Source organism: Propithecus coquereli, unplaced genomic scaffold (assembly GCF_000956105.1).
Source record: "Propithecus coquereli isolate 6110/MARCELLA unplaced genomic scaffold, Pcoq_1.0 Scaffold519, whole genome shotgun sequence".
NCBI classification, from domain to species: Eukaryota; Metazoa; Chordata; class Mammalia; order Primates; family Indriidae; genus Propithecus; species Propithecus coquereli.
In genome coordinates this window covers 367,569-379,647 of record NW_012151052.1, presented here as the reverse complement: position 1 = coordinate 379,647, position 12,079 = coordinate 367,569, and the positions used below count along the sequence as shown (strand labels likewise).

General features: G+C 34.4%; 1 protein-coding gene across 1 annotated transcript in view; it reads right to left on the bottom strand.

The window, feature by feature from the left end:
* The window catches only part of TMEM87B (transmembrane protein 87B), a 57,619-nt gene that overhangs the window by 12,795 nt on the left and 32,745 nt on the right, over positions 1-12,079 (bottom strand). Inside the window, exons 10-13 of the mRNA XM_012656760.1 lie at positions 9,020-9,128; positions 8,877-8,935; positions 7,853-7,956; positions 7,274-7,347 (exon numbers count right to left, since the gene is read on the bottom strand). Of these exons, the coding sequence (XP_012512214.1) occupies positions 7,274-7,347; positions 7,853-7,956; positions 8,877-8,935; positions 9,020-9,128 (346 nt within the window). The remainder of the gene's footprint in view (positions 1-7,273; positions 7,348-7,852; positions 7,957-8,876; positions 8,936-9,019; positions 9,129-12,079) is intronic.

Here is a 12,079-nt window from a genome sequence, read left to right as displayed (position 1 = left end):
GGTGGTGATCTCATTATGGTCTTAATTTGCGTTTCCTTCATGACCAGTTACATTGAGCACGTTTTAATATGCTTACAGGCCATCCCTATGCTTTCTTTGGTGAAGTGTCTATAAAGTCTTCTGTTCATTTTTTTACAATGTGGGTTATCTTTTATTGACTTATAGGAATTCCATTCACATTCTGGACCTAAGTCCTTTGTCAGGTATGTCTGTTGAGAATATTTTATCTGATGCTGTGGCTAGCCTTTTTATTTTCTTAAATTTCTCTTCATCAGTATAGATTTAATTTTGATGAAATCTACTGATTTTTTAATTTAATGGTTACTGCATTTTGTGTCCAACCTAAGAAATTACTCATCCAAAGTCAAGAAAATATTTTCCCATTTTCTTCTAGAAAAAGTACAGTTTAAGCTTGTACATGTAGGTCTGTGATCCATCTTGAATTAATTATTGTGAGATGTGTAGGAGTCCAGGTGACTTTTTTTTCTACGTGTTTACCCAGTTGTTCCAGCATCATTTGCTGAAAACTATCTTTTCTTCATATAAGGTCTTGGTGCCTCTGTCAAAAATTGACTGACCATGTATGTGCGGGTTTATTTCTGGACTCTATTTTGCTACATTGATGTTATTTCTCTAACCTTATGCCGATACCACACTGTCTTGACTGCTGTAACTTAAAATCATTATGCCTTGAAATCAGTGTAAATCCACTAATTTTATTTTATTGAGATATAATTCACATATCACAAAACAAATCCTTTTCAAGTGTACAATTCAGTAGATTTTAGGATATTCACAGAGTTGGACAATCATCATCAGTATCTAATTTCAGAAAATTTTTATCACCCCACAAGGAAACCTCATACCTACTAGCAGTCATTTCCTACTCTCCCCTTTCTCTAGCTTCTGACAACCACTCATCTACTTTCTGTCTCTATGAACTTGTCTATGCTGGACTGTTCATATAAACGAAATCATACAATATGTGATTGTTTCTCATTGGCTTCGTCCACTCACCATAATGTTGCCATGGTTCATCTGTGTTGTAACTACAAGAATGTTTAGGCTCTTTTAGGTCTTTTGCTTTTCCGTATACATTTCAGAAACAACATAACCATTGTATTTTCTTTTTGGGTATGAGTTATGAATGGGATTGCATCGAATCTACTTATCAGTTTGGGGAGCTGATATATTAACAATATTGAAAGTTTTAATACATAAATATGTTATCTCTCTATATTTACTTATTCTAAAATTTTTCTTTGCATGGTTTTGTAATCTTCATTGCAGAAGATTTGTTCATTAAATTTATTCCTATTTTATTGAAAGTATGGCAAACATTTTAAATTTCATTTTTCAATAATTTACAGTTAACATATAAAAAACCAATTTCTATATATTAGACCTATATCCTATGACTTTTTTATAGTCACTTATTAGTCATACTATACTTTTCCTTTTTTTTTTTTTGTAGACTCCTTAGGATTTTCTATACATAATTTTGTTGTCTGCAAATAAAAACAGTTTTACTTCTTCCTTTCCATACTTTCTGGCTTTCACAGTCTTTGGGGTTTTGCTTGTTTGTTTTGCCTCCCTGAACTGGCTAGGGCCTCTCATACAATGCTGAATCAAAGCAGTGGGTAGATGTCCTTCCACTTTGTCCATAATCTTGGGAAGAAATCATTCGATATTTCACCATTAAGTGGGATTTTAGCTGTAGAGTTTTTTAATACCACTGTAGAATTAGTTGGCTGGGTTTTTTTTTAAATTTGAATCTACTGAGATACCTATCTCATTTTTCTTCTTTATTCTTTTAATATGATGAATTACACTGAGTGATTTTCAAAATGTTAAAACAGCCTTGCAACCCTGGGATAAACTCTACTTGATTATGATTGTTTTTCCATATTTTGCTAGATTTTATTCACTAATATATTTTTAAAGGATTTTTCTGTCTCCACTCATTAAAGATAAATTGGTCTGTAATTTTTTCTTTAATGTGTCTGTTAGGTTTTGGCATTTAAGTTGTGCTGGCCTTATAAATATGACTTGGGAAGCATTCCCACCTCCTCTAAATTCTAAAGGTTTTATGTAAAATTAGAATATTTATTTCTTAAATATTTGAAAGAATTCATTACTGAAGCCATTTGGGCCTGGTACTTTGGGAAGATTTTAAATTACAAACCCAATTTCTTTAATAGATAATTAAGCTACTCAGACTTATTGGCCTAGTGTTACACTTAAGATTAGGGTAGTATTCTTAGGTATATTTTTCAAGGAATTTGTCCACTTTATCCATATTGCCCAATTTACTACCAAAAAGTTGTTCATAATATTCCTTTACCTTTTTTTTAATGTAGTGATGTCCTATTATTTCCAACATTAGAAATTTGCCTTACTATATTACAGCTGACCCTTGAATAACACGGGTTTGAATTGTTATGGTCCATTTATATGCACATTTTTTTCAATAAAAGTTATACCGAGTATGCCCGCCTCTCCCGCCTCCCCTTCCACTTTCTCCACTTCTCCCTCTGCCACCTCTGAGACAGTAAGACTAACCCCTCCCTCTACCTCCTCCTCAGCCTACTCAACGTAAAGATGACGAGGATGAAGACCTTTATGATGATCCACTTCCACTTAATGAACAGTAAGTATATTTTCTTTTCCTTGGGATTTTCTTCCTAGCATTTTTTCTCGAGCTTATATTACTGTAAGAACACAGTACATAATACATATATCATACAAAATATATATTCACCCCAACCCCGTGTTATTCCAGGGTCAAATGTCATTTGTCTTTATTTCTAGTTTAGACTAGCAAATCCATTTTTACTAACCTTTTCAAAGTAATTACTTTGAGCTTGGATGATTTTCTCTATTTTCCTGTTTTCTGTTTCATTGATGGAGGTGCTTAACATTATAATTTCTTTCCTTTTAATTACTCTAGATTTAATTTGTCCTGCTTTTTCTAGCTCTTAAAGTTGATGCATAGATCACTGATTTACATGTTTCTTTCTTCTTTCTTTCTTTTTTTTCCTTGGTAATACAGACATTTAAAGCTCTAAATTTTCCCCTAAGGACTGCTTCAGCACCACAAAATTTGAAACATTATGTTTTTATCATTTAGTATAAAATGCTTTCTAATATCCTTTGTAATTTCTTCAATCCATGAGTTATTTAGAAAAGTATTGCTGACTTGCAAATTTTTGATCATTTTAGAGATACCCATTGTTATTACGGCCTAACTTAATTCCACTGTGATCACAGAACATACTCTATTATACTGTTACAACCTTTCAAAATACATGGAGACATTTTTATGGCCATACATATGGCGTATCTTGTTCAATGTGAATTTGAACAGGTCAACTAGGTTGACAGTTTTGTTCAACTCTTGTATATCATTACTGATATGTCTAACTTTATTTATCACTGAAAAAGGAGTGTTAAAATAGTGACCTATGACTGTGGATTTGTCTGTATCTCTTTAGAGCTTTAAAATACATGAAGTGAAATTTGACAGAACTGTTATTAGATAAATACACATTAAGGGTCATTATGGCTTCTTGATACATTCACCCTCTGATCACTAAGAAATGAATCTTTTTAAATCACTAGTACTTTTTTTTTTGAATCCTGTTGCCTATGGATGTAGTGCTCTGTCTTGAAGTTTATGTTGTCAGGTATTAACATAGCCACACTAGCTTTCTTATGTTAGTGTTTTCATGGTATGTCTTTTCTCATCCTTTACTTCTAATCTATGTGCCATTTTTAAAGCATCTCTTGTAGACATTCTGTAGTTGAGTTTCACTCTTTTTTAATAGTCTGACAATATGCTTATTAACTTGAATATTCAGTCAACTTGCATTTAATATAATTATTAAAATAGTTAGGTTTAAGTCTAGCATATTGCTATTTTTTTTTTTTTTTTGAGACAGAGTCTCACTGTGTTGCCTAGGCTAGAGTGCCGTGGCGTCATTCTAGCTCACAGCAACCTCAAACTCCTGGGCTCAAGCGATCCTCCTGCCTCAGCCTCCTGAGTAGCTGGGACTACAGGCATGTGCCACCATGCCCGGCTAATTTTTTCTATATATTTTTAGTTGTCCAATTAATTTCTTTCTGTTTTTAGTAGAGACGGGGTCTCGCTCTTGCTCAGGCTGGTTTCGAACTCCTGAGCTCAAACAATCCGCCCGCCTTGGCCTCCCAGAGACCTAGGATTACAGGCGTGAGCCACTGCGCCCGGCCTGCTATTTGTTTTATATTGGTTTCCTCTGTCGTTCCTCTCCTCTCTTTTTTTGGATTAACAGAATATGTTTTAATATTCCATTCTATCTTCTCTATTAGCTTTTTAGCTATTATACATCTCTTTATATTTTTTAATTGCATGCTCCAAGGATTCCAATATGTTTGTTAACTGATCTTAATCTACTCTGAATATAATGTAAGAACTGTAATATAGTATTGACTTCATTTCACCCTCTCCTGTCCTTTCTGCTATAATTATGTATTTTATCTCCATATATTTTATACATCCCACAATACATCTTTACTATTTTGGCAATGAAATATCAACTGATGTTTAAAAGAGTCAAAAAAAAAGATAAAATAGTCTTTTATATTTACCCATGTATGTACCATTTTCAGTGCTCTTCCTTCAGCTTCCTTTATAGCTGAATTTCAAACTGATAGCATTTCTCTTTAGTCTAAAGAATTTCTGTTAGCATTTTCCTAGTCCAGGTCTGCTAATGACCAATCCTCGGAGTTTTCATCTACCTAAAAATCTCTTTATTTCACCTTCATTTTTGAGAAATATTTTTGCTGGACACAGAAGTCCAGGTTGACAAGTTTTTTTTATTTCAATACTTTAAAAATGTCATTACATTATCTTCAGAACTCCACTGCTTCTGAAAGTCTGCTGTCATTGGTCTCCTAAGTCTAATGTATCTTCTTTCTCTGGCTTCTTTTAAAAATCTTTCTTTGTCTTTGGGTTTTAGGAGCTTGACTATGAAGTCTAAGTGTGCTTTGCTTTGTATTTCTGTTTTGGATTCACTGAGATTCTTTGATCTGTGGGTTGGTGTTCTTGATTGATTTTGGAAATTGTTTAGACAATATTTTTGCAAATATTTTCTTACTTCCCATTCCCTCTTCTTCTGGAGCTCAATTATGCATATATTAGATTGTTTAATATTATCCCACAGGTAACTGAAGTTATATTTACTTTGTTTCCAATCTTTTATTTCTAGCTTTCAGTTTGTAAAACTTCTTTTTGATTTGTCTCCAAATACTCACTTTTATTATGTTGTATCCAATCTACTTATCTACTATTAATCTGATCCAATGAATTTATTTCACATATTCTGTTTTTCAGTTTCTGTATTTCTATACATTTTTTAATAGTTTCCATATCTCTCCTGAAATTTTCCTTATCTTTACCAATCTTTTCCTGGAGATTCTTTAACATATTAATAATCATTATTTTTAAAATCATTTTTACTTGTTATAACATTTGGGTCACCTCTAGATTTCTACTGACTGATTTTTCCATTAACTATGGCTCATAGTTGCCAGTTTCTTTCTATGTCTAGTCATTTATTATTGTGTAATGGACGATGAAGATAGTATCACATAGACTCTGGATTCTCTTCCTCTGAGGAGAACTACATTTTGTTCTGATAGGCATTTAAATTATGGCTGGATCACTTTGATCTTGCAGAGGCTTGCTTTTAGATTTTATTAGAGTGCCTTTGTTTCAGCTTAGCTTTCATTCTACGATGAATCCCAGTGGTCCTAGAATGTGGTCTTCGCTTCTAAGAAGTAGCCCTTCTGGAGTTTCCATGGAAAGCCCAAGATGTTTACCTATGCTCTTTTAACTTGCTGAGACTTGAATTTCAAACTCTACATAGGCAGCTGCTAAATCGTTGTCCTGCTTTTTAGCCTAATGACTACTGTTTTCCCCTTGGCTTCTTGGAAATCTCACTTTGGACATGTCCAGCTCAGACATCAGCTAAGATGTGAGAGACTTTATATATATTTTGGAGTTTCCCTTTTGTGACTCTCTCCTTCCTGAATTTTCCCCCTCCATTTCCAGGCATTCCTGCAGCCCCGAACTCTACCCTCTGACTCCTTACCTCGGCAAAGCTGCACTATCTCGAGTCCCAGCCACTGCACTGTCATGTCGACTGAGAATGCACTCAGGCCAAAGGCTCTGTAAGCACGGAACTTAAGACAGGCGTAGTTCCCTTCTTTCAACTGTCAAATACTCTCCAGTTTCTGCCTACTTTTTTGTTGTTGCTCTCCAGTGTTTTCACATAGTTTTCTTTTTTCCAATATGCTGTCCAGTGTTTATACTGGCTATTAGCAGGAAGATCAGTCCAATACAACTGACCCCATCATTACTGGAAGCCAGAACCTCACAACATTGAATTTTAAAATCTTAGCTGTGAATAAGTTTTTCAGGTTTCTTTTCTTAATAGAAGAGTCAGAAAAAAACATGAAAAGAATTAGTTGTAGGTGCGAGTAAGATGAGAAGAGGTAAAAGGAGGTGGGGACTCTGAAGACACATTGATTATGTTGCAATTTTTGCTGACTGAGTAGACTATAAAACTTTCACAGTATTTTACATAATTAGAGAACCAAAAAAAATTGTGAAAAAGAATGTTACTTACTAATGAGAGAAACCAAAATAAGAGAAGGCAAAATGAAACAAAGATAAAATTATCCTCAACATCTTACTTATTGATGTTGCCATAACAAATGCTTAATTAGGATATTATGATAAAATTAGTAAAATGATAAAATGTTATGTAGAAATTAATAAAAAGAATGAAAATAGCACTAAAACCATAATTAGAAATGCTCTGGGCATAACCAGAAATTATTGGCATGTATACTTTTAAAAAAGCAAGAAGAGGCAACTCAAAGAAACTAAGTCATCATCATTAAGAAGATAATTATTATTTAGGAGCTAAGGACAGTGTATACCAAAACATTCCTGTGAAAAACAGTGCACCTACTTTAATACTTTAAGAACAAATGAGTAGCAAAAGCTCAAATAAGTAACAGAAGTTCAAACTACATTAAGAGTCCTGAAAATTTCATCATTTACTTTTCTTTTTATTACTGTCTATTATAATAGAGGTTGCTGAAGATAAAGTTTTGAAAATATTTTATAGAAAAAAACAATGTATATAACCTTGTATCACAGCTAAAAGTACAATATGTCTGTTACAATATGTGCAACTGCCACTTAAAAAGAAAATATATTACTCACTTAAATTTTCAGATGTTACCATGAATTCTTCAATTTCATCATCAGAATCATCTATTAAGGGCATGAAGGCATATCTATATCAAAAACAAGGAGTAGTTTTACTAGCATGCTTAAAGTTATTCAATTTTCAGCTTACTTCCTGAATTTGACATGGCCTTTTACCATGTCAGTCCTGCCCTTCCTTTCCAGCTTTATTTCCCTCCAACATAAGTATGCAGTATTAACCAATCTGTATGCCTTGCTGACTTCCAAAGTATACCGTCTTTCCCACCACGCCAGAAAATGTACATTCACATTCTTTCCCAGCTCAGTGTTTCACTGTCCTACTCCTTTCCTCAAGGTATAACATAAACGCTGCCGTTTCACGTAGGCCTCCTCATCCCTCCTCCATCTTCCCGTGGGCGAGTTTATACACCTCTTTTTTCACTGTCTTGCATCTGTTCTACTTGTCTCCCTACTCGACTGTATGCTTCTTAAAAGCAAGGACTACGTCCCCACAGTTGCCATCAATGTGTTTTTGACACTATAGAAGGTGAATTAACAAATGCTTGCCACCTTGAATTTTCCTAGGTTACGTGCCTCTGATTATTTGCTGACGGCCTCCACAAAAACATTATTACAATAAGGATAAGTGAAAAGAGGAAGCTCCAAAATGCATCTTCAACCCAGCGTTCCATCCAATCCTAAAATAAGGACGATTCAAACACAAAAAGTTAATTTTCTGATATATGTACAGGTTTCCCATTCAAATAGTGTACAATGACAAGTACTAATGAAATTTTTCCAACGGATAAGTCTTCCAAATAAACAAGTATATATTTTTTCAAGAAACCTATATTGTTCAAAATGTTTCTAAAGGGCTGTTTAACGTTATAGACATTTCGCTTCCTAAAATGTTAGGGTTAACAGAAAGATTAACAAAACAAAAAATCCAAAACATATACTTAGAACTTGAAGTGGAAAAAAACTTCAAGGTAAGGAAAGGAGAAAAAACAAATTTCAGAAGGTTCAGCCTCTTCTCATTAAATTACCTCTAAGGCAACAGAAACTCAGGATCTTCAAAGGGCTCTTTGTGATCATTTATATAGAATTAAAGACTATCTCCAAACCTCAAAAAAAAAAAAAAAAACCCCAAAAGAAGGCCTTTTATATTCTAAGTCTACGAAATATACCTTCTTTCAACTAGAAGACCCACGGAGAACATCTGAATGTCTGTACTGAGGATACCATCCTAGGATGCCACACTTAGGGTTTCCAGTTCCATTTAGATACAAAACCACTCAATTTCAAGATGTGCAGGAAAAAAAAAAAAAGACTTCCTGTTACTTTAAACTATACAGGAAGAAAATTCTTTCTCAAAATATATAAAAAGAAGTTGAGAAAAGGGCAGAATAGGAAAAGGAGATGTAGGAGGAATTTTTTCAAATTCATTTCAAGGAGGCAAACATTTTTATAATTCTATAAAAAAATAGTTCAAAGTAAATAGAAAATCTCCACTAAAATTACTTCTATTTATAAGCATAAACTAAATTCTTCAAAATTCCACAAAATAAAATACTATAATTAAAAATGACAACTGTTTAAATAGGAAGATTATACTTACTGATTGGCATTTTGCAATTCTAAATGTCTTAGTTGTCCATACCATAAACACTACAGAAGCTGAAACACACATACAAAGTCACCTTTGAAGGAATATACAATACTAAGATAATTTATTATAATATGAAAAATTAAATAGCTTACCCAGCACAGCAAAGATCAGAGTATTTGTAAAGTGCCTGTATAATGAAAATTTCACTGTGTTCTTTCTTAGTCTTAGAGTCTTCATGGTTTGTGCCAAACTTATAAAAATGTGAAAAGAATTAAGGAAAAACATTTCCAATAGTAATAAATACATTTAAAAAAGAATCTTCTACATTTTTAAAGTCAGTACTGCTAAATACAGTTCCTAAAATTTGAAGCTGATAAATACACAGAAAATGTTATCTTAGCCCATACTGTATAATCTGATACTGACTTTAGCACAGATTTTTGTCTTATAAGTTACCACTGTCTAAACTATATAAACAAACTTAAAGGAAAAAAACACAAACAAGAAGACCTAAGACGTGCTCCTCCAATACCACACGGCTGCAACACAGGATACAGCAGCGCACACACCAAAATCTGAGTCCCCCGCCCCCCGTCCCCGACCAGACACTCTTGACAGATCACATTATGACATGCCATTTGGCTTGGGCTCTTTCTGGCTGTTTCTTTCTTATTTTATTCATTTTAGTCTATTCTCATTTTATGCTCTGATCATAATTAAGAACTTAGGTCATCTATCAATTACATTTTATAAATTAAAAAACTGAAATATGTCAAATAAATCTGGACTCAGGTAAGGAGAGACTTTATGTGAAAGATTACTACAATGGGGGAGGACTACTGCAATAGAGAGAATACTACAACTATAAGATCTGCAAGAGTCTCAAAGGTCAGGCAAAAAAAAGCTTTTCTTTTATAGAGAGGAGTAGGCAAGGCTAGAAAGAAGCAGGTGTGGGGAGTGGGTGGCGTGACCAGACACACTGATCAGGCAGACTCTCAGGAGGGGCCCTTAACGAAGGCTCTGTGCTGGCTCAGGCTGACGGTGGGTCAGAATTTAGGGCCTGGGGCAAGGAGAGAGAATGCTGAAAGTCTGGTCCAATAAGTATTTTGTCCAGATTGATCAGTGAGTATAAAGGGTTCAGCTAATATTCATGAGGCAAAGAATGGGAAATTGGAGGGTCTGTGCCTGGCCTTGTCATAGGTAAACAAGGGGTCCTCCAGTCTTACCTTAGTCCTATGGGAAAGGGGTTGTTTGCAGTAAGCCTTTTCCTGCCACACAAATGATGGGGGGTTTTCTTAACTTTGGCTGTTTTCCAGGAGCATGGGGCTCAGGTAAAGTTCAACATTGTCAAGTATGAAGAAACAAAAAGGGACTTTTCCACTGACTCCTCAACAGAGAAGCTAGAATTCAAGACAGATTGCTCTGCTCTTAAATGAGAATTCCTTCCTCTGGAGCAGACCAACAAGCTTTGCTTATGAACCAAACACTGAAAATAACAGAGTTGAACAAAACAATGGAAGTGGCAAGTTTTTAAAATCCTAAATACATCATTAATCAGAAACTTCACTTCAGTACTAAAGCTACTTTATCAATACTGCTTTTCCATCTTTGTAAATGACCAGTAAGTTATAAAAGAAAATCAATTTTTAAGGTAACACAACCTCACCAATTAGGGCTACTATCAGAACTTTAAAAATGCAAATACACTTTATTCCTGAAACATATCAAGACCAATACTTTTTAAAATTCTTCACTAAAACTCGTTTTCTAGGTTAAAAATCCTGGTATTGTTTAATAATTCAAAAATGTTTTTTAAAAGCCAAGGAATAAAAAGATCGAAAGAAAATTCGAAATGCCTAAGTCTCCACTTACCAAGACACTGTTAAATTTAGGTAAAGTTAAAATCACTCCTCCTGTGAAAGGAAGCTAGTAAGAAAGCAAACAGGCCTCATCATCCTGCAGTGAGAATCACATGAGCATGCTGCTGCGGCAGGAAAAGGATATCCACCAGCACAAGCCAGAGTCAAGGAGAGACAGAGGGAGGCTGGCCAGAAGAACAAGATCAGAATCATTCGCCTGCAGCAAAACAGCAAAGAAATAAAATAAAATAAACAAGCAAGCAGAAAAAAGGAGGAAGGGGCTACATGAGAAAGGCTATGGCTTTTGAATGTGTCATGTCAGGCTGCTTGTTTTCTGTTACTTCAGAATTAGATTCTTAGAGGATTAGGTATACAAAGTTCACCAAAATCAAAGGATGCAGGGTCATCATCCAAAGCACTCAATTTTACATGTATCTAGTTCTACTTTTGCTTGTCATTTGTAATCATTTAGGAAATCCACTTCTCATACAGAGAAAGCAGACTTGGCATTTTAGTAATGAAAATTACCAAACAGCAATCTGAAAGCAAACTTCCCAAATTTAGGTTCAAGCAGAAACAGATACTGTTATTTCCTTTCTTTCACCATGAAACACTAACCAAGATCCTTTTAATTTCTGGATTTCTTTGACCATTTCCTCAAACGTTTTTATTATAAATATTAATAATTAAGCAAACTAGATCTTTTATCTTGTTTTCCTTATCTCCTTACCCTAATATGGCTCACATATTGGGATGTACCAAAGTCAATGCTGTCTGTAAAGATGATAAACTACCCTCATTCAAATCTAGGTGGATTAGAGCCTTTAGAGCAGCTTTTCTTTGGAATTTTCTGCCAAGTTGCATTACTATTTTTCCCAATGAACTACCACGTGGATGGTTAAAAACAAGAAATCTTTGAAATACATTATCTGTAAATCGCCAGGAGAAAAGATGGTACAATTTTTTTAAAATGCAATCTGCAGCTCAATTAATTGAATGGACATACTCTCTAACTTGTTAAAGCTCCAAGCATACACAATTTTAGAAACAAGACAATTCCAAATTGAATAGGTATTTTAACTTCATTTTCTAAATACACAATGACAGAAGACAAAACACTAAAATCTAAAGATAGTGATGCTGAAGCCAATAGCACTGTAATGCTGCCTATCCCAATGCCAGGTAGGTTTATACTTCCTGCCCATTCCCAAAACAGGTGAGGACAAGTGACCCGCTGAAGCTGCAGCGGAGCAGGACCTATGGCCTTGGGGATGAGTACTCTTATAGCTGGAACACTGTTCACAAGCAGAACTGAGGAATACTTTTCACATTTTTAGCAACTGAATGTCTTTA